Genomic DNA, 25923 nt, shown 5'->3' on the forward strand with positions numbered 1-25923 from the left:
CAGAGCATGTGCACAAGGATAATGCAACGCCTGGAAGTAACCACAATCACATCTGCGGTCACGGAGATTAACTCGGAACCGTGACTGCACTCCAGCAGCAGCTATCTCGTCGACTGTGAATATAGTGGTAGCTCTATCGTATGACGTCACCAACATCTGGGGAATCCCCTCACGATTCGCAAGTAGGGCTTTCTGCAAGAACTGTGAGAACACCTGACCACTTGCAATTTGCGCTTGTGCTTGCCGACCCTTCATGACGAATAACTCATTCAGGCGATGGTAAGTGGACTTCACAATTGCACAAACTGGTAGATTTCTAGTGCCCTTGAGGACAGAGTTGACACACTCAAAGAGATTCGTCGTCATGTTAACGTCATCGTCCCTCATCTAGGTGTTGTAGCCATTTGGGTGGCTCTAGCCTTCGGATCCACTCCATCATCTGTGGTGATGTTATCGGATCCTCGCTACTGATTAGCTCCAGGTAGGACCGCGACTGCTCTTGCGTCTTCGAATATGCCGCATTAACAAGGTGTCTCTTGGCTTCCTTACTCTTGAAACTAGTGGCAAAGTTGGAGGCAATATGTCATACACAGTACACATTGTGTTCCCAGCCACACCCGTCACGTTCCAATGCGGCCTTTATTGCCGCATGCCTGTCGGATATAAGTAGAACTCCCAGCTGAGTTGCGACATGCCTCCTCAAATTGGTTAGGAAGAAGTACCATGAATCTGTGTTCTCTCTTTCGACAAGTGCGAAAGCGACGGGTAGAATGTTATTATTCCCGTCCTGTGCAATGCCCATGAGAAGGGTGCCTGCGTACTTACCATACAGGTGTGTTCCGTCCACTGAGACCAGCGGCTTACAGTGCCTGAAAGCTTCAATACAGGAAGGGAATGACCAGAAAACCTGGTGAAACATGACACAACCACGGTCTAGTGTGTTCCCGACATAGTACGGCCGGGTTCGGAGGTCAACAATTGTCCCTGGTGCAAAAATGATTACTTAGCAAAACATGTAAACGAAATAACGGAAATTAAATATCAAATACCTTTCCATAATAAAATATATGTAATACCTGGGACGAATGCTTGCAGAGCATTGAGGTATCTACGCAGCTGGTCATACGATTCGTCCCAATCACCATAGATCCTTGCGATTGCTTTCTGCTTCGCGTGCCACACCTTCTTGTAAGACACCTTGTAACCGTACGCTAACTCAACTGATCCTTGCAACACCTTTACACAAATCGTCGCATCAGCATGCACCATGGGAAGTATGTGCTGGCAGATGACGTTGCTATCGAGTTGAGCGTGGTCTTGAGACATTGTACTTGCCAAGCAACTGTGAGGCCCTTTGTACTTTCGGATTTCCCAAAATCTACAAGACCTTGTCTTTGCAACCCGTACCATCCAACGACATTGATCCCCGAAATGCTTGCATCGACAGACATACCTACTTTGGTCTGACTCTACAACCTTATATTCTGCACTCTTACGGATGTTGTAGTTTTTAACTGCTAGCATCGCTGTCTTGCGGTTAAGAAATTTCAACCCAATCTCGAGCTCCATCTCCCCTGACAAAGGGTAGCTGCTCGGTCTTTCCTCTGCGTTAGTCGAATGCATTGCTCCCAGATTTAAGGATAGGTAGTGTGCCGGTGTGGAGGAAGATACACCACCACCTTCAGGTTCGACTCGTGTTGAAGGAACAGCATTGCCATGCAGAGGCTGAGTCTCTGGAACTACTTCTGGATCATCACCGCTGAAATCTTCAATCTCATCCTCGTCAGACGTATATGCATTAGCAGCCTCTGAAACCCTATCGACCCCAAGATGTGTAAAAGAGGCGGGGCGTGCTTCACGAATAGATACATTTTGTACCTACGGAACGAATGCATTGAAGCTTGGACTTGGGGCCCTACTGGTATCCCGAACCAAACCAAAATCATCCGCTGGTCGATTTCTGACACCCTCCACGTTATTCGAACTGGACGAGCTTCCACCAATGTCCTGAAAATTCAGACAAAGCTCCAACGAATAGATGCTTCCTATGCTTCGATGATAAGAAAACATCATCGACACATGCTGATCAGCTTTTATCTGCATTTTCTGATACGAAAACGAGTTGGCCACTGCAACCGGTATTCTGTAGGTCAGCTTCGTAATTTCCTTTTTTCCAACCATTCCGGTATGCATCAGAATCAGATTCTTCAAATCTTGCAACGATGTTTGTGGTGGAATCATTATCCACAATGGATCGTCGCAAACGAATGTAATACCTTCGGCTGTAAGAGAAATTTCTCCATTAGGATATATAATCATGTAAACATTCTCCGCAGCCATACAAATAGCAGACCAATATTACTACTTGGAAATTTTAACGAAAGAATGAGGGTGCAGAGGTTGGGGGCTAGTTTGGAGTGTGAGAAGAGAGTGATAATGGTTCCTTTCGCCGTTGATCCACGAACGTTTATATAGGAAAATTATGGAATCAATTCGTGGCCGGTACACCTGAGGTGCACCAATTCGTGCCCGCCCCCTTGGAATGTCCATTTCGTGGGTGCCAGCCATAAAATGGCTACTCCCCCATTTCGTGCCCGACACAGCTGATATGGACTGTACTTCAGTTTCTTCCATTTCGTGGGCGCCACTTGCGATTTGGTATGGAACTCCATTTCGTGCCCGGCGAGGTTGAGTTGGCCATGCGTATTTCAGTCATTAATTTAAGTCATGCGTATTCCTAGAATTAATGTATTTCCAATGTTTATTTATATAAAAAAACCTCTTATACCATATGTGTACATATATGCTAAATTATTTAAAATTTGAATATTTGTAACGGAATTTTTTTATAACTATAATTATTATGATATTTTTAATGTATATATTTATTGCATTCAATTAATAATTTATATTTCAATTGAATAATAATTATAGGTAAGAATTTTTTTATTTTTTTTATTCTTTTTCTTAAAGATATGGTTAATTCTCATATGTTATCATGTGTTTAAAAATGCTGATATGATATCATTAAAAAAAATAAAATAACTAAAATTTATTGTATAGAATATTAATAATTTCACATAAACTTTTATAAAATATAAATAGATAAATATATAGATGGCTACATAACTAGTTACCGCTGTATGTAAACAAATGATGTTATTCGCTGACAACAATATTAATTTAAAAAATGTATTATTTAATGAAAATAATTTTTAAGAATTAATTTGCTACTTAATTTTTTTTCAAAGACAAAGTGTTTGACTAAAAATATTTTTAAAATCGATTAATATTATTACTCCATTAATAAATATAAAGAGTCATTTAATATCAATAAATGCCAATTAAATGCACATACTCTCTTTTTTTGAGTTTTTTATTTAAATTAAATAAATATAATATTTATTAAAATGTATAATTACAGATACTTTAAGATATTAAATACAAATTATATATTTTGGATATTGTGCCAAAAAAATTATTAAAAACATAAATCGGATACACAGTACTCGAAATATGATAAATTAAAAAAAATCCAAGATATAAGTATAATGGATTTAATATTAGTGTATCCGACATACAGCGTATAATGGTAATGATTTAAACATAATATTTACATATTTATAATCTTGTACTTATATGGTTAATTAAACATTTGATTTGAAAAAAATTAATGACTTAAATTTTTTAAATTAAAAAAATTAATAATTTTAAATTTTAAAATTATTTAATACATGTGCAAAATCTTTTGATACGTTGATATTATACTTTGGATAGTATTATATTATGTGATTGTATACTCGGGAAAATTACATTATTAAACCAGTGTGAAAAAAAATTATATGATTCAATCAAAGCCAAAAACGTAACATGGATCAACCAAAAACGTGTTTTTATGTAATTTAAATCAAACTAATTTAAATTACAAATTAACAGTAATTTAAAGTTGATTAATTCAAAATATACAGCCAAAATTCGTATGTAATTCGAACCTACTTGATTTAAATTATGCATGCAGGTTGACTCAGAATAATTCGAATTACACTAAAAAAATTTAAAATTTGTATAAATTTAAAATTTAAAATTTAAATAGATATAATTTAAATTAATTAATAATTTAATTCAGTTCAATAAAAATAAATATATTCATATTATAGTATTCGTAATATATGATCTTAGTATATTTACATACCCTAAATACTAGTACAAGCAATAACACAGAGTACAATCTAGTTATTGCTTTATTAAATTCATTATGATCTAACCTATTTTGGTCATATCACCAAATGTCCAAATGTAGATATCTGGCGGATGCTCAATAATTTTGTTGTGCGGGCTATTGGTAAGTAACACAAGGGAAGAAAATTTATTATAGATATCTAATAAAAGCAGATGATATTTTTTTATCGTAGAAGGTATTATTTTAATTAAAAATATTATTCGTATATTAAAATCAGTTATTAATGTATTTATATATAAATATATGTATAGTTTAATTTATTTTTAATATATATTTTATATTAATAACAGATTTTATTAACTAATTTTAATGTACACGTAATATAATCGTATTTTAATAAATATCAATTAATCAATAATTTTATTTTTCTATTTGAAAGTGTTATTTTTATTTGTTTAGTATAAATATTGCCTACGTGATGATGACGGTATAAAATTAATTAGAAATGAGTAGTCGTTCTTATATAAAATTTTTATATAGCTATTCAATTATATATTTTAAAAATTATCATTAAAAGCGTTTGAAATATTTTGCTTATCAGAACAAATTATAACATTTGAGGGTAAAAGTTATTAATGGTTGTTTTGATTTTTTGTTTTTTCATATTCCTAAATCACTAAATAATTTTTCTATTGATATTATGAATTTACTAATTTAGGAGATACAAAAGATATTTGGATAGTGTTTTATTCAAATTTTTGTTACATTTAACATAAATAAATCAATAATTTTTGAGTTTTGTTTCACAATCTCAATTTAAGAAGCAGAAACGACTTTTTTTGTGGGTGTCTCAAGGTCTCAATTGTAGTTTCGAAAGTAAAATTAAAAATGAAAAGAAAACATGCAAGGTGCCGGAGGCAAAGTAAAATGCAGAAATTAAAACAAACAGGAAATTAAAAAGAAGATGAAGGAAGAAACATGAACGTAAAAGAGAAAAAGACGTAAAAGGAGACGAATTTTATTAATAAAAACCGAAAGAAAACAAAGTACAAATATTTGAGTTCAGAAGAATTACTTAAGATTTCCAATTGTACTGGACTGAGAGCGTTTTTGGGTTTCTAAGTGTTTTTCAAGAAGAACTGAACTAATTATAATATTTTCCTAAAGCTCTATTTATAAACTAGCCTAATATCATTTAACAGTTACCATTTTTACACCACTTGCAGAAAATTTGAATTTCTTGTAACTGTTCCGCACTTCTTGCTTGATGTTAATTTCAAAATTTAAATAAATAACTAACTATCAAATGATCTAATTTAATTTAAAATAGATATAAATATTATATATAGGAACATTACCAAATAATTAATTATTTCTTTTTATAATTTTCTTATAAAAATAATATTTCGTCTAACAGAAGTCATAAAGTGAAAAAATTTTGTTGTTTATAATAATAATAGAAGAATATACAAACATATGTTTATTTATTTATTTATTTATTTATTTATTTATATAAATGATAACAATAAATGTTGATAAGGATGAAGTTTTGGAATACTATTTAAAAAGTACATAAGAGTATTGTACTCTTTTCCTTTTTCTTTGTTATTTTGTTTATTTATTTAAATTGGCTAAACAAAAAGTGAAATCACTCAGTCCTCTTATCTTCTTGTGGTTCATGTGAGAAAAATAATACGCTAGTGTTAAATTTTTTCTTTAACTCTGTATCCCCATGTACTCTCTCAAATTTTATTTATTATGATTGGCTTTCTTTGTTCACAAGGGTTTGATTATACCTAATTTTTCCAATATTTCAAGTAAGATTTTACTGCTCCATCTTTATCTTTTCTTTTCTATTAATGATTGTGAAGAACCCTAACTCCAAAAATGGCATGCAAAGTATTCCTTGTATTATTTATGACTATGAGTACTTGAATCTTATTCTGAAGAACATTCTTTTCTTGGTGAAAAAACTATTACTCCTCTATTGAAGTTGCTTTCAGTACTTGCTGTCAAAGGATGACCACTGTTCTTGTAATGCAACAAGTGAGAAGAGCAAGAAAGGGTAATTACCACTAAACTATTTGCTATTTTATTATTATTCAAATCCTCTTTTGAGAAAGTCTTCTAATAAGCTTTTAGAAAAAAAAAGAAATATAATTTTAATTGTTCAAACTTCAAACCGCCGGATAAAAAGAAGACTTGAACCCATTGAAGTTTCAATATCTTCAAGTAGTAATGATAAGAATGACACATCAAATACATCCAATGACAATCTTGATGGACTGGTAATCTCTCAACACAATAAAAGGGACAACGAGAACACTTCGTCAAGTGATGAATCAGTCAGTAAATTCTCTTCGGAAGAAGATGTCAATGCTCTTAGCCCCAGTGACCGGCTTACTTCTCAGGTATTTTTATATATTTTCACATTGAAATAACATCATCTTAAAGAACTTACATAGTGATGATACTTCTCATGCTGAGTCCCCTTTTTATTACCTTTGTCCTCATTTCACTTTTTGATTTAGGTCACTATGACTCCTACCATTTCTTTGATCGTGCCTAATACTGAAAATATGATGGATGCCACATCTAATAAGCCTATACCCAAAACCAATGCAAATAAGGTATGACATGTCATTTAACCTGATGGTTGGTATCTCTTTCTTGTATCTTCTTTATTTTTATGTTAACATTTGCTTTTGCATTTTTGTCTAGCTTCAAAATTCTGAAATCCTCCCAAGTGAGCGGTCAGAAAAATAAATACCCATCACTTTTATCCATGATCAAACCCCCTAATGTGGTGAATGATTTATTGGCTGATTTAGAAAGTCTAAATGAAGCATATGCATGTAGCATGGATACACAGAAGGCCATAGTTGAATCTTGTTTTACCATTCAAAGTCACCCTTCAACAGAGCAGCCCCATATTACACCTCCCACAACCAAGATTGTTGACAATTCCATCCTGCTTCCATTAAGCCAATAACTCAATGTCATTCTATCCAAACCTGTTTTGACACTTGCTACGAATCCGCAGTTTAAGGCTCAGCTTTCTGATATTCTTCAAATTTTTTCAACTACACCACATCCTGAGACTGTTGATCCTTTGTTGGCTCACTTGCGAAAAGTTTATGAGAATCTTTATGCCAAATTTCCAGATTCTCAAGCAGCCATCTGATCGTGTCAACAATTAACTGAATCTGTTTCTAAATTGAAATAAGACACATCCTCTTTTGAGGCTGTCAAAGCTACCCTGGCTGCCCATATTACAAAAGCTAAAGATCGGGCTCATGAGCTATCTGAGGAGATTCGAGACTTAGAACAATAGTTTCCTATCAAAAGAGGAGCAAAAAGTAGGCTGGACGCTGCTTTGATAAAAAATGAGGCTCAATTTGCCAAAGCAAGTAGCATGCTTGACAGTAGCAATGCAGTTTTACAGTCACTTGCAGAGAAGATGCCCTCCTCACAGGAAGCTGCCAAAGAAGTCAGGAACTTCCAAACCGCTCTCCAAGCTAAAGTTATTTGCTTGATGGAGATCTTTGAAACCTAGTCTTGCATTTCTTGTGTGAACCTTTGTGATTTTAATATGTGTCTGCAATCTTCACTTTTTGAACCTTTAGAATTTTGTTTATTTTTCGCTTTTGAATGCACTCTATCCTTATTTTGGAGCTTGGACACTTGCTATTTTTCTTTCTTTGGACACTTCAACTGGATATTTTCGTGTCCTTAAACATGTGGAATGTTTATCTCATGTATGCCTGGCCTATATACCTTTAAATATTTGTCATTTATTGAAGGAATTCTTCTTCCTGATCCGATTTCAATAATCTTATAGGCATTTCCAGAATAAACTTTGTCAACTACATAAGGTCCTTCCCAAGTTGGAGACCACTTACCATAAGTTTTTGACTTTTTTCTATAGGCAAAATTGTTTTCCACACTAAATCTCCAACTGCAAATGTCTTTGCTTTAACACGTCGGTTGTATGATTTTGACATAATCTCTTTTTGTCGAATCACCCGCTCTAAAGCTCTCAACCTTTCGTCATCTAGTTCATTGAGCTCATTATGCAAAGAATTCCAATAATCTACTACAGGTATCTCGTCTTGTCTAGCCACCCTTATACTTTGCAGATTAATATCAATTGGCAACACCGCATCATGACCGTAAACTAACTTATACGGGGTTGGTTCTAGTAGAACCTCTTGGAGAATTTCGATAAGCCCAAAGAACTCGACTGAGAGTTTGGTGCCAATTTCTTGGCTGCCTTCCAATGTGTTTTTTAATTAATGCAATTAAAATTTTATTCGCTGCCTCCACTTATCCATTGGCTTGGGCATAATATGGTGTAGAAGAAAGCATTTTTATATTCCTAGATTTGGCATATTCCATGACCTTTTTCCCAATAAATATGGTTCCTTGATCAGTGGTAATTGACTGAGGAATTCCAAACCTATGCACAATATGCTCCTCAATAAAATTTATTATTTCATCGTGAGTCACCTTCCTCAGAGGGATAGCCTCTACCCATTTAGAAAAATAATCAACACCAACCAAAATGAACTTATGACCTTTAGAAGAAGGTGGGTGAATCTGTCCGATAAGATCTAGAGCCCAACTTCTAAATGGCCATGGCTTAATTATAACATGCAGTTCTGACGCTAGAATATGTTGAAGGCTTCCATGTTTTTGGCATTCTTCACAGGACCCGACATAATTCATACAATCTCTTTGAATAGTTGGCCAATACAATCTTCTCCTATTTATCACTCATTTTATTTTTTCCCCTGATTGATGGGCACCACAAATTCCTTTGTGTACTTCGGCAAGAGCCAAATACGCTTCTTTTTCTCCCAAACATATCAAGAGGTTTCCATCAACAGATTTCTTAAATAAGACATTACTTATTAGAACATAACTTTGAGCCCTATATTTAAGTTTTCTATCGACATTAAGACTTAGATTTTTTAAATATTCCACAATTGATACTCTCCAATCTTTTGGGTCTAGTTTTTCTAATGACAACACTTCTCTTTCTCTCAAAGGTATAAATATGTCCTTTATCCTTACCAATTTTTCTAGTGTTGAGGGCTTGATCTTATATCTTGAAGCAATTTGGGCTAATTCATTTGCTTCTTGATTTAACTCCCTTGGAACATGCCTTACAATGACATTATCAAATTTACTCAACAACTCTGTAGCCACATTGAAATACTTTCTTAAATTTTCACTAACACACCTATATTCAAGTGATACTTGACGGACTACGAGCTGAGAATCTCCAAAAATTTCCACATTTTTAACTCCTCTTTCTAATAATAATTCCAATCCCATTATTAATGCTTCATACTTTTCCTTATTGTTGGAACATGAATAATTCAATTCAAAGAAGAATTTACTTGGCTTGCCACTTGGAGAAATAATTAAAATTTCTATACCAACACCACCCTTATGGCATGAACCGCCAAAATATAATTTCCAAGGCACCAAACCAACGAAACCCAGTAAACTCTCATCAATGTCAATACAAGGATGATCAACCAGGAAATCAGCTAGAACCTGACCCTTAACGGCTCTTGCAAGAACAAAATGTAAAGAAAATTCCGTTAAGGCCAGAATCCATTTTCCTAGTCTACCATGCAATATTGGATAAGACAACATATATTTAAGAACATCAAACTTTGAAATTACATAAACATTCCTAGGAATTAAATAGTACTTAAGTTTTAAAAAAGAAAAATATAAAGCTAAACAAAGTTTCTCAATTGGAGAATAACGGCTTTCAACATCATTTAGCACATGACTTAGATAATAAATCACTCTTTCATTGCCATTCTCATCTTCTTGAGCCAGAATTCCACCAACTGTTACTTCAGAAGGTGACATGTAAAGTTTTAGAGGTGCTCCGTGCCTTGGAGGTGTCATAATAGGAGGATTAGTCAAATACTGCTTGATGTTGTCAAAAGCTTCTTGATGCTCTGTTTTCCATTGAAACTCTTCCTCTTTTTTCAACTTGATTAGAGGTGCAAAAACCTTGGTTTTTCCTGACAGATTGGAAATGAACCTTCTGAGGTAATTGACCTTCCCTAAAAATACTTCCAGTTGCTTTTTGTTAGCTGGAGGAGGAGCCTCTAAGATAGCCTTTGCCTTATTTTTGTCAATTTCAATCCCTTTTTTTCTGCACCAAGAGACCAAGAAAATTCCCTTGCTATTCTTATAAACTTAGCCTTGAGAAGTCTTTCAATCTCTTCTTTAATCTTCTGCACGACTTCAGGAGCAAATCTCCTTGGTGGCTGCTTGACGGGTTTAACATTGGCTTTCAATGGCAATTGATGTTCTACTAATTCACAACTCAAGCTTGGCATCTCTGCATAATCCCATGCAAAACAGTCTCAATATTCCTTCAAAATCTCCACCATTTCTTTTTTGAAATCATCAGGCAGAATCTTGCTCACATATGTTGGTCTAGGATAGTCACCGTTACCAATATCTACTTCCTCCAAAGGATCCTGCACTTCAACCTTTTTTACAGTGTCAGTGTTATTTTTTTCAAAACCTAGAGGACCATTATCATATATACAATCATAAGGTACACTGTCAATGCACCCTTCTTTGTCTGCCATATAGGCTGACAGCCGAGCCAGTTGGCTCGTCAAGCTCATCTAAGTTTCTCCTGAGGCCGTATTCGCCCCGGCCCTAGGGACCAAAATAAAACCATTCATATCTATTTTGCACATCTCAATATTTTCAGGATTAAATGCATTGGTGTCAACTGTCAGCGGCTTGACTCCAGGATTATACATCCTGAACTCCACATGCATCTCATCATAGTAACAGGTACTGTTGTCAGCAAGAACTTCTTCCACTCCTCCATCTTCATTCCATAAAATCAATTTTTGATGTAAAATGGATGGAATAGCGCCCATTCCATGAATCCAATCACGTCCCAAAAGTAAGTTAAAACTAGCCTTTGAAGGAACCACAACAAATAGAGTTGGCCTATTGACAGAACCAACCTCAATTGACAGCAGAACCACACCTCTAACAGAAGAAGTCTTTCCATTAAAATCTGTTACTCCAATGCTACTTTTAATCAGATCTTTTTCAGTTTTTCCAAGTCTTCCCATCATTCTTTCAGGCATGAGATTAACAGCAGCTCCTCCGTCAACCAAAATCTTATGACTATCCTTCCATCAACACGAGCCTTGATATGCAGTGGACGCAAGTGTTCCTTATCATTTTCAGTAGGCTTCTCAAATAATCCTCCACCACACATATTGTCATCTAGCAATAAGCATTCGCTTCCAAGGAAGACATCATAACAATCATCTTCTAATGACTCTACTTTCTGGACTTGACTATACTCCTCAAGCAGTATTGACACCACATCTATAGGTTGCTTAACACCAAATATTACTTCTAAGCTGTCATCAAAATCAGTGTCAAAATTATCAGTAATTAAATCTTCATCCTTTTCTCCCTTGTTTTCAACCATTACCCTCTTTCCAACAAGATTCTTCTTGATATTTTTATTGCATTTAGGGTGATTAGAAGAATTGCCTATTTCTACAGACTTGGCCATGGTTGGCAAAGGAGGAAAATCTACTCCGTGTCCCTTGTATGGATCCAAAGGAACATACTCAGGTATATTCTCCTTCTGCTCAAAAGTTGTAAACGGAGAATATTTTGGAATATTTTGACAATTTGGCCAAGGAGAATAATTAGAAACCTGCTGCATGTTAGGATTATAACAAGAATAAATTGGCTTTGGAATATATATACTACCTCTGTCTTGTGCATGATTCATGTTCCATAACTGAGACTCATAGTACCTGGGCTTGAAAGGTCTAGGCTTCACCCATTTGTTTTTTCCTCTTGCAAAAGTAGTAGGTTGATTCTGCACATTTCTCACATTTTGGACCCATTTATTGTTTGAAATTTTGGTGGAAGGAACTCTTGTCTTTTGAGAAAATCCATCAGGTTTTCCATCAATCATGACCACAGTCTTCATCTTCTGGTTGACGGGTTGTACCCCAGTATTGTTGACGCACTTGTTCAAAGGAGTTTGACCGCCCAACTTTTGTTTTCCCTCGGCTATTTTCCTCTTTAGCTCGTTAGTTTCATTTTCTTTTTCAGAAATCTTCTTTCTCAACTTAGCCTTTTCTTTCTCTTCAACTTTGTACTTTTCAAACTCTTTTGCAGCTTCCTTGTCAAAAACAACATTGCACTTTGGGCACATGGCGATGGTGCGGTCAGATTCTTTAATTCTCAACAAAAAATCTAACAAATCCTCACCAGGACGAGGATAAACTGGCTTCTTATCTTGCTCAAAGATTCTCAAGTCTTTATCTTTAGCACTAACCATTGTGGCATCAACTTCTACCATGCTGACTGACAAATTGAATGGCTCGACATAATTTGAGTCAGCAGCAAATGGTTCAGTGTCCACCTTCATAGTAGTTTTATCTTCAAACTTCAATCTTCCATCCTCAATTGCTTTTTGTATCAAGTCCCTGAAACAAACGCAATTGTTAGTGGTATGCAAAAATACCTGATGAAACTTACAAAATTTCTTATTCTTTATTTCATCAGCTGTAGGCATTTTTTTTCCTTCAGGTAAAATAAGCTGCTTATCTTTTAATAAAACCTCAAATATTTGATCTGCCTTAGAAATATCAAAAGAATAAGTCTTATTTTCAACTTTAGAATAAGAAGAAACTTTTTCTTTTCCTTTAATAGGCTTCAAAGATTTGCATACATAAGGAGGACCCCCACGTAATTCGGCAATATAAATCTCTTTCTCATCTGAATCACTTCTATCAGAAAAGCAATCAACATACGCAACCTTTTTTGAACCCTTTTTAAAATTTTCTTTTTCTTTCTTAATTTGTTCTATTTGTCTTACTCTCTCAACTAATTGAGAAAGATCTAAAGTATGTTGATTAACAAGTTTCTTCCTAACTCCAAATTCTAGCCCATTAGTAGCCATTTTGACAACTTCAGATTCTGGAATCGGAGTAAAACATTTATTTCTCATGTTTCTAAACCGTGCCAAATAGGTGTCAATGGATTCTCCCTCTGCACGTTTGACAGAGAATAAATCTATAAGACTAACTTTTAATTCACCTCGGAAAAATTGATCATAAAAATTTCTTTCTAGCTGTGCCTAAGAATGAATAGAATTTAGTCTCAAGTTGGAGAACCATGTAAATGCATTTTTTGTTAAAGAAGAAGGAAAGTATCTCATCTTGAGATATTCATTAGAAGCTACTTCCCCAATTTCAACAGTATATCGAGCAATATGCTCTACTGTAGACTCATTTTCTTTTCCAGAAAATTTTGTAAGGGATTTTGGAATTTTTCAACCCCTTGGGAGCTCTGCTTGTTGGACACATTCAGGAAAAGCAGACACAAAATATGGCCTATTTAAGCAACCAACATTAAATCCCAAACGGTTTAAAACTTGTTCGACATTTCATGCTAGATTATAATGCCCCCCGAAGTTATTTTGCTTAAGTCTTTCTAACATATTATCAGCATTTTGACCATGTCTAGGCATATGAACATCATAATTAGGAATTGCTCCACCGTTCTGATTGACATTATCAAATCTTAAACCTTGGTTGTCATTTTCTTCTAAATTTACCACAGTAGCAATCCTATTAACTTGCCTATTTAATTGTTCAATTCTAGTGTTTGTGTTTTCTAAAAGAGGATTTAAAACTGTCACCATTTGATTAGTTAACATGTTTACTAGATCATGGTGGCTTTCATCCATCTGTTGCCTAATATTTGCTAAAGATCCCACAGTTTGACTAGGTTGATTAACAGGCATTGCTCTTGACATGTCAGAAAATACAGGTCTGAAATTTTCTACCCTAGTGACAGTGGATGTAGTAGAATTAGATGCACTGTTATTTCCTGTATTAATAGAATGCGAAAAATTTTGTTGTGATAAGTGTGAACCTGACACCCCAGAAACAGGTACATTTGACATGCCATATGGATTTTGATAAATAGGATTTTGAAAAGTTGAGTAGAGAGGCACAGGCAATCCTTGTGTCACCATGGAGGGGACATACCCCGGTGGCAAGCCATATAGTGGCCACCCCACGGTATTTATGTGAGTTGCATTTAACCCTATATGGGCATGGCCAACGCCATCATGTCTCACTGACATCAAGGTAGACTCTGCGTTTGAAATCACAGGAGAATTCTCGGATTCATTTCCTCTAATCTCATCACTAGAAGTAGAAGAAGATGCTGCAAAAGTATTTGACATGTCAAGTGACGCTGATTTCCTTGGCTCTGGATGCACGAACTTACCACTGCGCAACCACATGCAAATTCAAAACTCTTGATTTTCTTTTGACAAACTACAATCTATTGATAAGGTCCTACCGGGCGTGCCAATTTGTTTTACTCAAATTTTTTTTCCATTGTTAACAACAAATAAATCAACAATTTTCGAGTTTTGTTTCACAATCTCAATTTAAGGAGCGGAAACGACTCCTTTTGTGGGTGTCTCAAGGTCTCAATTGTAGTTTTGAAAGTAAAATTAAAAATGAAAAGAAAACATGCAAGGTGCCGGAGGCAAAGTAAAATGCAGAAATTAAAACAAACAGGAAATTAAAAAGAAGATGAAGGAAGAAACATGAACGTAAAAGAGAAAAAGACGTAAAAAGAGAGGAATTTTATTAATAAAAACTGAAAGAAAGCAAAGTACAAGTGTTTGAGTTCAGAGAAATTACTTAAGATTCCCAATTTTACTCTGTGATGCCAAGGGGCTGAGAGCGTTTTTGGGTTTCTAAGTGTTTTCCAAGAAGAACTGAACTGATTATAATATTTTCCTAAAACTCTATTTATAGACTAGTCTAATATCAGTTAACAGTTACCATTTGTACACCACTTGCAGAAAATTTGAATTTCTTGTAAATGTTTCCGCACTTCTTGCTTGATGTTAATTTCAAAATTTAAATAAATAACCAACTATCAAATGATCTAATTTAATTTAAAATAGATATAAATATTATATACAGCAACATTACCAAATAATTAATTATTTTTTTTTATAATTTTCTTATAAAAATAATATTTCGTCTAACAGATAGTTTATCCTTTGAGGTAATAAACTAATAATAACGAAGTATATTAGGTCCTTTTTGACAAGAAAAGTCCAGCAAAAGAAAAATGAGAGACCCATCTTGTAGGGTCTAAGGTGCCACTCTCATCACATGGCATCTTCCATAAAAACAACATATTAGTCTTGTCCATGCTGCATTCAATCATTCGTACCATCACAAAAATTAAGCATTGAGAGTTTGGAGAGAAATGGAAGTTGGTGGGGTTGAAGAGAGCAATGCGAGATTGGTGGAAAGTGGAAGCAATGAAGGGAGTAGTATTGAGTCAAGATGGGTTGATGGCAGTGAAGTGGATACTATGGAGGTTCCTGCATGGTCAAATGAGGGTAGAGAAGGGTATGGATCAGTGAGGAGGAGGCTTTTGAAGGGTCCCAAGAGATTGAATTCTTTGGATGTTGAAGTCATGGCCATCGCTAAGAGTCAAGATCAACACTCCAAGGTGATTTTCTCATTTTCTCTAATGAGCTTGGTATTCAATATCATTGATTTTGTTGCTTGCTTGTATCCGTCCAACAATTTGAACATTTAATAATTCAAGTATCCATTTCATAATGTATTTTAATGTAAATCAGGATGCTTCACTTTGGCCCACTCTTGCATTAGCATTTCAGACTCTTGGCGTGGTATATGGGGACATGGGAACAAGTCCTCTCTATGTTTTTGCAGATGTCTTTAGCAAGGTTCCGATCGAGTCGGACGTTGATGTCTTGGGGGCCTTATCACTAGTAATGTACACAATAGCACTTATTCCATTGGCAAAGTATGTTTTTGTTGTTCTCAAAGCAAATGACAATGGAGAAGGTAACAGATTTACTTCCCTCTAAGCATTGTTGTAGCTAAATTCCACATTTATTATCATTGAATGGTTCAACTGTAGGAGGAACGTTTGCGCTATACTCCTTGATCTGCAGATATGCAAATGTGAATATGCTTCCGAATCGTCAACCAGCCGATGAACATATCTCTAGTTTTAGGCTCAAACTCCCCACTCCAGAAATGAAAAGGGCTTTAAACATAAAGGACACTTTGGAGAAGAGCTCATCTTTGAAAACCTTTTTGTTATTGTTGGTTCTGCTGGGAACTTCCATGATTATTGGAGATGGTATTCTAACCCCAGCAATATCAGGTACATAATAAACAACTTTTTGACAAGCACAGAGAAGAGTTATGGTGACATATTTTACTCTTTCAAAGATGAATGCTCAATGTTTATATGTTCATCAGCACATATATAACATTCCTGTATGTGGAATTTCTACTTTTAATTGTTTTTTTTTTTTTGAGCTGTATCATCTGATTGATACTTTTTGTATTAAATTTGATGTATGCATTTGATCAAAAGTAATTCGCCATATTTCCTTGGAGTTTTAATTTAATGTTTATCTTATTCTAAAGTTGAAGTAGGATGTTGTTAAGAAAATATAGTTTGTTTTGCAGCTTAATTTTAACCATGATACTTCTTTATTTGTTGCAGTGATGTCTGCCATAAGTGGGCTGCAAGGTGAAATACATGGGTTTGGTACAAGTGGGTATATTTTCCTTTTCTTTCTAATAATTTAATTTTTTTTTTTTTTTTTATGAAAGAAAGATAAAAGTGAACATACATATAGTAAAAGTTAAGAGAAAAAAGGTCAACAAAAATTAGGGGTTGGAGTTTGTGAAGAAATTCCAATTTGTATTTTATTTAGCTTTAATTACTCTGTTAAGTTTTATAATCTCACTGAAATTTTAATTGGATTCTTATAGTTGAAAAATTTATAATTAGATTTTCATATTAGATGAAAATTTGTAATTAAATTCTTACTAGTTTTGTTTTTTTCAAAAGGAAAAAAATTGTAATAATCCGATATTATTTATTTTAGGATATTCCATAATTTATTTTACATCAAATACAAAAATGAAAAAATGAACATTCCAATAATATTTTGTATTTTTTAAATAAAGAAAATTTTGAGGGGATCTAATTGAAATTTTTTTCCTAATATAGAAATTCTATTACAAACTTTTAAACTATAAAAACTTAATTGAAAAATTGGTAAAATTTTAAAAATGGATAAAATAATTAATCCTTTTATTTATTATAACGAAAATATTTGATAACCAAAGAAAATTAGCCAAAATGACTTGTCTTATTTAACATTCATTAATTGTTGCAACAATTAATGAATACTAAATAAGGCAAGTTGTGTAAGCATCAATAGTTACATGTTACTTTGGATGGAAATTCTTGTGGTTGGTGCATCCTTCCATGAGCAGGTAGAACAAGCATGATCTTTCTGAAAAATGGCTAGTCAACACCTCTTCTCGTATGTTGGATTTTAGAAAGAGGAGTCAAATTTTGCAGCCTTGAACTGTTTATAGAAATGGAGGCATTATAATTTTATGGATCAAAGGTTAATCATTTTGACTTTGGATGTTTCTACTTTCTAAACTTGCAGATTCAGTGGTTCTTGTTTCAATAGTAGTCCTGGTAGCTTTGTTCAGCATACAGCGGTTCGGAACCAGCAAAGTTGGCTTCATGTTTGCACCTATACTTGCTTTATGGTTCTTTTGTCTTGGTTCTATTGGAATCTATAATATAGTTAAGCATGATATTATGGTTCTGAGAGCAATTAATCCGGCTTTTATTTTTTACTTCTTTAAGAAGAATGGCAAAAAGGCATGGTCAGCTCTTGGTGGTTGTGTTCTTTGTATTACAGGTAATATTTTTATTGCTTCAAACCTTTAACACTGTAGTTGATTGGCATAATTTTTTTACTGCGACTACTCACATGAAGTTGTCTTCATATGAAGATGATAGTTAAGAACTGTTGGATGGTTTGATATAATTGACTAAATTATTAAATAAGGGTTCTTATCTATCATTTTCACGTCAAAGCAACTTGCGTGTAGTCACCTTTTTTGACATAGTTAATTGGCTATAAAGATGGGATTCCCTTTCTTATCACAAGAATATGGTATTTCCTTATTGATTCATCTCATTAGTCTGCATGCTATATTGTACATCTTCTCTATTTGTATAGATCACTATTGAGTTTCAGAATTGTGTTCCAGAAATGAGATAACAGGTTTATGCAGTTAAAACAATGCAAAGTTGGTAGACTATGTTAATGATTTTGTGCCACATCTAATTGAATTTGTGGTTTCTAAACATTGATGAAGGTTTTGTTCTTTGCAGATTTATTCAATGTTGAATTAGTATTTATTTTGTCTCTTAAATAACTAATTCAGTGACTTACATATGTTGCTTGCAGGCGCAGAAGCAATGTTTGCTGATCTTGGTCATTTTTCGGTACGAGCGATACAGGTATGTGAAAGTGAAACCTTTTGAAGAGTAAACCAAAGAGTTTGCTTAATTAAAACTTCTATAAGCATTTGAATTTTTCTTTAAGTTTCTCATACAATTTTTTATGTAGATTGCCTTTACTTGTGTGGTATTTCCATGTCTCCTCCTTGCTTATATGGGCCAAGCTGCCTTTTTGCTGAAGAACCCTACATCATATGCAAGAGTATTTTATGACTCTGTTCCAGGTGATATTTTCTAACACAGTGCTAATTGCGTCTACTTATGAGACATTTGTTCAACATACTTTCCATTCCTTAGTGGTGGTCACCCTCGAGTTTGCATTACATTTATAAATCATGCTAGGTGTACACTAAAATCAGCCACTAGTATAATATAAATATATATTGGAATATAAATACACCTTAAAAATGAGTTAAGTAATACATGTATTTATACACAAATACATTGGTGGCTAAATTAAAACGACCATCATTAGGGAACGGAGGGAGTAGTAATCAAATTGGTACATTATGTTTGCATTTTCCCTGTGACATAGGAAGACTTTTCTGGCCAGTGTTTGTGATAGCCACACTTGCAGCTATGATAGCCAGCCAAGCAATGATATCGGCGACATTTTCATGCGTAAAGCAATCTATGGCTTTGGGGTGCTTTCCTCGGCTCAAGATAATTCACACCTCGAGAAAGTTCATGGGTCAAATTTACATCCCTGTAATTAACTGGTTTCTGATGGTCATGTGCATAGTTGTTGTCTCTATCTTCCAAAGCACTACTGATATTGCAAATGCTTATGGTAAAGTTCTCTTCATCTCATCCTCTAGGACTATTCATTTCTCTTTCTCTTTTATGGTTTTAGAGTGACAATTTGACAATTGGTTTGGATTTACCCCTGCCTCTCTTATCTCTGTTTGATTCTATTCATGATCACAACAGCAATGTTTGGAAACAACTGCATTAGTCAAACAATTTAATATTGGTTAACTTGTAACATTTTTTCTCCAAATCTTATTGCAAACTTATGCAGGCATTGCTGAAGTTGGTGTGATGATAGTTAGCACAACCTTGGTGACACTAGTAATGCTTCTAATTTGGCAAACTAACTTGTTTTGGGCAATTTGTTTCCCAATTGCATTTGGATCGGTGGAGCTCATTTACATGTCGTCCGTCCTATCGAAAATCTTCGAGGGTGGCTGGCTTCCACTCGCCTTCGCCACCTTTTTCCTCTCCGTGATGTACACTTGGAACTACGGGAGCGTGTTGAAGTATAGAAGTGAAGTCCAGGAGAAAATTTCCTTAGACTTGATGCTTGAACTTGGATCAAATCTTGGAACGGTAAGAGTGCCGGGAATTGGATTGCTATATAATGAGCTTGTCCAAGGCATTCCTTCAGTTTTTTTGCAGTTCTTGCTGAGTCTTCCGGCCCTTCACTCGACCATAGTTTTCGTCTGCATTAAACATGTTCCTATCCCGGTTGTACCTCAAGAGGAAAGGTTTCTATTCCGAAGAGTTTGTCCGAAAGATTACCATATGTTTCGCTGCGTCGCGAGGTATGGCTATAAAGATGTAAGGAAGGAAGATCACCATGCATTCGAGCAACTTCTCATCGAAAGTCTGGAGAAATTCTTGAGAAAAGAGGCTCAAGAAACTGCCATGGAAAGTAGTAACTTAACTGAGGAGGACATGGACAATGCATTGGTGAAATCCAAGGATTCTGATAACAATAATGTAGCTGAGGAGCTAAGGATTCCATTGATGCATGGCCAGAATAGTTCCGAAGAAACTGGAACTTCAATCACCGAGGAAGCCCCGACAAGTTACATGTCATTAGATGAAGATAATGGTATTGAATATGAGGTTTTGGCACTTAGAGAAGCAACTGCATCAGGGTGCACGTATCTTCTTGGACATGGTGATGTGAGGGCCAAGAAGAACTCCTTGTTCTTCAAGAAATTGGTGATTAATTACTTCTATGCATTCCTTAGAAACAATTGCAGAGGAGGCACTGCAAATATGAGAGTGCCTCATACAAATATCATTCAAGTTGGGATGACATATATGGTCTAATTGCCCCCTTAATTACTTATTTATCATACTTTACTTATGCAACCTCAATTTGGTTATCAATGATTGGTGCAATTTATCTTCAGAATTCATATCATATTTGCATATTAGTGGAGAAATTTTCAATACTTAGTTAATACTTTATTTTTATATTATTATAATTCAAGATTTAAAGTTTATAATTTAAAATTTAGTATTGACAAAAAATAATAAATTTTGTTGATTTTATTAAAAAAAATTGAGGGAACTTAGGTTAGATCTGAAATATTTTATTTCATTTGCACCCAATATATTATATGTTTAATAGAATCTGTTGTGCTTTTTATTTTGAGTTAGGAGAATCTGATGTGCTTAGGCCCAATTTGGGTAACTAACTTAATTAAGTTTTTTTTTGATAAAATAACTTAAACAATAAATGACTCTGTTAAAAGTAATTTATAAATAAATTATTTTGTGTTTGGATTTTTAATTCTAAAAGTGCTTATTTCATAGAAATGTGATAAAAAATAGAAGTATTATGAGAGAAGTTATTTTTTTAATTTCTCTATAAGCTCCTAAATAGTTTCTTAAAGAGTTACAATTTGATTTTAAAAATTACACTACTACTATTATTTTTTATAAGTCAAAAGTTAAAAAAAAATTATTTCTAAAGTTTCCAAACGGCTCTTAGTCATTACTCATTGGTCAACCGGCAACCGGGAAGACTACTCAGTCCCCAACAGCTTTCTGTTTATGGGCCAAAATGTGTGTTGATCCGTTTATTTATAATTGACTATAAAGCCCACATTTAAAAGGCCATTTTCAGACAAAAATACAAACTACTCTTCAATTAGGGTTTAGTAGAGTGGGCAATAGATGCTCAGTCATAAAAGAGAAATTGAGACAGGGCTTATATGGGGTTAAAAAGAAGTTAAGCATGAAGGGTTTTGTTTTGGATAAACCTCACCAAATATTGTTAGTATCCTTTTCAAAAGATGAAAGATATGTTATCCTAGCCCGTTTAATTTGTATCTAGTTTTTTTTTTTCTTTTGGGCTTTAACCTGTTTCAATACCAATTACCAAATCAAGATCTTTGTAAATTTTGTTCCAAAAAAAGAAAAATCCTCGTAATTGAATTTGAGTGGTGTACCTCAAAATAAAGGTATTTTTATCTTGTTCACAAAAAAAAAAAGTATTTTTAGCCATTTTCCCCCTCTTTTTTTGAGATTTTAAGAATTAGAATAAGTAAGCTGGTTCAATCGGATTAATTGGTAATAAATTACTAAATTAGTCTAGTTCAAGACAAGAAAAAGTCAAAAATTAATTAAACAATTAAATCGATATGATTTTTAACAGTTAATCGTATTATTTTATTATTTTTTTAGTTGAATTTCTAAACCTTTTAACATCTACATTTATTGATTCAATGATTTATCCAGTTTTTCAAACTTTATTGAAATACTATTAACAATGAAATGAATTTGTTTATCACTTGGCCAACTTAGAATTTTCCAATAATTTGGAATATAATAATTTTGCTCACCAAAAAAAAAATAATAATAAAGAAAAACACTTCAACAAAAATAAAACAATGTTTAAATATATGTGTTCTTTTTTCGGCAAGAGAATTAATTTCTTAATTTGCATCCCTCCTAAGAAGTACTAGATTTTTCTTTTATAATGTCGGCACGAAGAAGTGCAATTTACTTGAGGATATGCCCATAACTGGTAGGGCATGTTTCAAGTCCTTGTCAAGGGCACTTCGGTATTCACTCTCTCTATGATACTCATGCAATATATAAAAATAATATAATTATCACTATTAAATACAAAAGGACAATATGGTTGCATATGAGATTACACGTTTGGTTATTTATCAAACCATCACAATTGTCTGATTCTTTGGTTCTTTATCATCTTTATACTAATATAATACTAACACATAGCTTTCACATAACTCTTGAATATCTTGATATTAGAAGGGTGCTGGAGTTCTCGATTATTGAAAAATTAAATGAGAGGACATAAAATAAAAAAATATTATATCTAATTTAAAATTTTAAGGTGTTAAGTTAATAAATTTTTTATTTTATAAAATTTTCACACAATTAATTTCATGCATTTTCATACTTATAACATTAACAGCGGGTAAGTTACATATTGAGAACATTTAGATTAGTATATTTATTAATTAGCAGGATCATTATTACCTAATATGGGTGGTTGAACTTTCATGTCTTATTTGCTTAAACACTTTGATGTGTTCAAATATCAAATTCTATACATCTTGTCCACTTTTTTGAGCTGTTGATTGGAGAAAATGAAAGCCTCCAATCTAGATTCATGCTTATGGATAGCTAATAATATGCTAATTATATGCAGTTTATTAGAACCTAGTTTGTTTCCATTTTTATTTTTAATATTTTTATTTTTAGAATTTGATAAAAAAAATTTGAACTTGAAAAATAAGAAAATCATATTTCATTAGTTTTTACTTTTATTATAAAATTTTAAAAAAATAATTGTATTTTTATTTTTTGTTTTTATTATTTTATTATTTTTATTTTTTTTTACAAAATTTAAAAAATAAAAAATATTAAAAATAAAAATAAAAGATAAAAATACAAATCAAACGCATTCTTAATGTTGATTTAATGATTAGGGGGTTCAAGTTCAAGGACATATCTCAAGTAGCTAGCTTCTAGAATGTGTATGTTCGCCTAATGGACCTCAAATTTAACGGATAATATTAAATCCATGAAAATTCTTCCCTTATATTTTAATTAGTTTTTCCATACCAGATACCATATATGAATGCAGCGAATGATATATCCACAAAAAAGTCATTAAAATTTAAATCCTTATTAATATATAGTCTCATCTAAATTTTATATATTTATAAATATACAATAATTTAACCCAAAAGGCTAAGCATGCAGCGAACCCCTATCAAGCATTGAAAGGGTTGAAGGACAGCTTGTGAAAATGACATGATAACAACGTTTATCTAAATGAGGTAGGGCTGCTCAAAAATTAAAACTTTGATTCAGCGTAAAATAATTTATACAGTTATTTAATTATATCTGATAGTTTAAATAATTATTTATGTAATTAATATAAAAAAAATATTTATTTTATTAATATAATAATATATAATTAATTAATATGTATAATTATTTTATACTATTAATTTATTAAAATTAAATTAAAAAATGATGAATCTAGAGTCATATTGTTATAACAAATTAAACCCCAACACTTGATGAGGAACCAAATAGAAATAAGTAACCATCAGAACTAAAATACAAATTAAGAAAAAGAAAAAGGAGGGGGCTATGGATTAGATGTACACAAAAACAAGAAAGATAAACTCTAGCATTTGGTCCCTTTGTAGAGACTAGAGAGTACACGATGAAACGTGTATAGTTTTCCTTCAACCTTGGGTTTATAAATGGCATCCAAGTGGAATATAAAAAATCTGAAAAGAACAAAATGAATATGTTATGTATGTTAGCCCTTGAAGCCACGTATAATTGAAGGCTGATCTATTTGTCTGGTATATAAAATTGTTTCAGATCCATGATTGTGATAAGAGAGTTGAGAGAAGATTTAGAGAAGAGGTATCATGATGGTATGAGAGAGAGAAAATGTGACATCATAATACATGTTGTTAAAAAGATTAATTTCTTAAGGGTTAACAGTTTCATATGTCAACTTAGACTTCAAAAGATTAATTTCTGAAATTAGTCTTTAAAAAATATAATTATAAATTAAATTAGGTTTTTTGTCAGTTAAATAATAATATGATATGACATATCACATAATAATCTAATTTAAATAAGAACTAATTTAATTCAATATTATATTTTTTAAGGACCAATTTAATGAGAAGATTAATCTTTTCAGAACTAAATTGATGTACATATAATTGTTTAAGGACTATTTCTTCGCTATTGACTCATACTTTATCCGGACAGACGTATTCATTTAGATAGTATGATTTTTGCATGCAGTAGCTTAGTACGTAATTTTAGAGTGCAGTTGTCATTCGCTACACAAAAGGTGTTTATTGGCCTAAGATTATGGTTTGTTGGACTTTGCCCAAAACTTAGGTGGGGGTAAACGTGTGTATCTAGTCTTGAGTAATGCAGTACAATATTAGTTTTGGAGTTTGTATCAATGGAGTCGTGTAATTTCTACATTATTTTACTGCAATCGTGCATGTTAATTTCGAAATTATTTTCCTAGTGAATTTGTTATTATATATCTATGACAAACTTTTTTCTCCCCTCTTGAGTCGAGCACAAAATCTTCATGAAAAGGTCGCTAGGGTTAGATATTTATTAATTATAGGATTAGATAGACCAACATCTTATAACCTATAATAATAATGTGATAAGTTCAAATCAATTTTTTTTATTAAGAGGAGCCAATAAAAAATTTTACACTAATTATAAAATTATTTTAGGAGAGAATTTGACAATAAAAAAAGCACTGAATATTGTCGGATTTAGCGACGGACGTTACCGATAAATTTACGGCAAATTTTCTGATGATTATTAATAAAAATTCGTCTTTCGAATAAGTTACCGTCGGATTTAAAATTCTGTAATTAAATCCAAATAGAGGCGCAAAAATTAAATTTATTAGCGCTGAATTTACTGTTAGATTTTCCGCTGAAAAATTCTTATGGTAATAGAATTTAGTGAAACACGGCATTTAGGCAACAACAAATACTTTACCGTTAGATTTTTCTGCTGATAAATTCGACAGTAAATTTAGAGTAAAATTCAAACGCAAAACTCTCCCTCACTTCTGTATACTCTCTCTCTCTTCCCTTCTTCTCTCTCTCTCATCTCATCTCTCTCCCTCCCTCTGCTCCATTGAAAAAGATTACACCGCCACCACCTGGAGCTTTCATCGCCATCGATAAGCCATATTGTTGTTGCAGATTAGCATGTCATCGTCATTACTGCTAGAGTCTCCATAGAAAGCCTCCGTCCTGCCACTACTATTGGTGTTTTTTGCCATCAAAAGTCGTCATCTTGTCTCCCTCACCGTGGCTGAGGTCCACCTCGCCAAAAGTAAGGTTGTTGTCCATTTTTTTAGTTGTTTATTATATTACTAAACCTTAGCTCCACCATCATAGGTTTTATTGCCGCCTCCTGTCACCACCACACATCTATTATCCTGCAGCCACTATTAGAGGTATTTTTCAAATTTTTTTGTTTGTTTAGGATTTTATTAAGTA

The 25923-nt window shown here is 33.2% G+C and overlaps 2 protein-coding genes across 2 annotated transcripts; one reads left to right on the forward strand and one right to left on the reverse strand.

Moving 5' to 3' along the window:
• Positions 1-373: 373 nt before the first annotated feature.
• On the reverse strand, positions 374-2340 carry LOC107488696 (uncharacterized). Its single transcript, XM_016109468.1, has 4 exons — positions 1933-2340; positions 1077-1878; positions 618-984; positions 374-557 (listed from the first exon to the last, which is right to left on the reverse strand). Exons 1-4 carry the CDS (start codon positions 2338-2340, stop codon positions 374-376), a joined length of 1761 nt encoding a protein of 586 aa, XP_015964954.1.
• A 13118-nt stretch (positions 2341-15458) lies between these two features.
• Positions 15459-20784, forward strand: LOC107488765 (putative potassium transporter 12). Its single transcript, XM_016109527.3, has 9 exons — positions 15459-15766; positions 15900-16128; positions 16205-16453; positions 16802-16852; positions 17766-18026; positions 18582-18634; positions 18744-18858; positions 19170-19424; positions 19656-20784. The coding sequence occupies exons 1-9, from the start codon at positions 15518-15520 to the stop codon at positions 20693-20695; spliced, it is 2502 nt and encodes an 833-aa protein (XP_015965013.1). The 5' UTR covers positions 15459-15517; the 3' UTR covers positions 20696-20784.
• The last annotated feature ends 5139 nt before the right edge of the window (positions 20785-25923 follow it).

The sequence above is a fragment of the Arachis duranensis genome, chromosome 5 (genome assembly GCF_000817695.3).
Source record: "Arachis duranensis cultivar V14167 chromosome 5, aradu.V14167.gnm2.J7QH, whole genome shotgun sequence".
Taxonomy (NCBI): Eukaryota; Viridiplantae; Streptophyta; class Magnoliopsida; order Fabales; family Fabaceae; genus Arachis; species Arachis duranensis.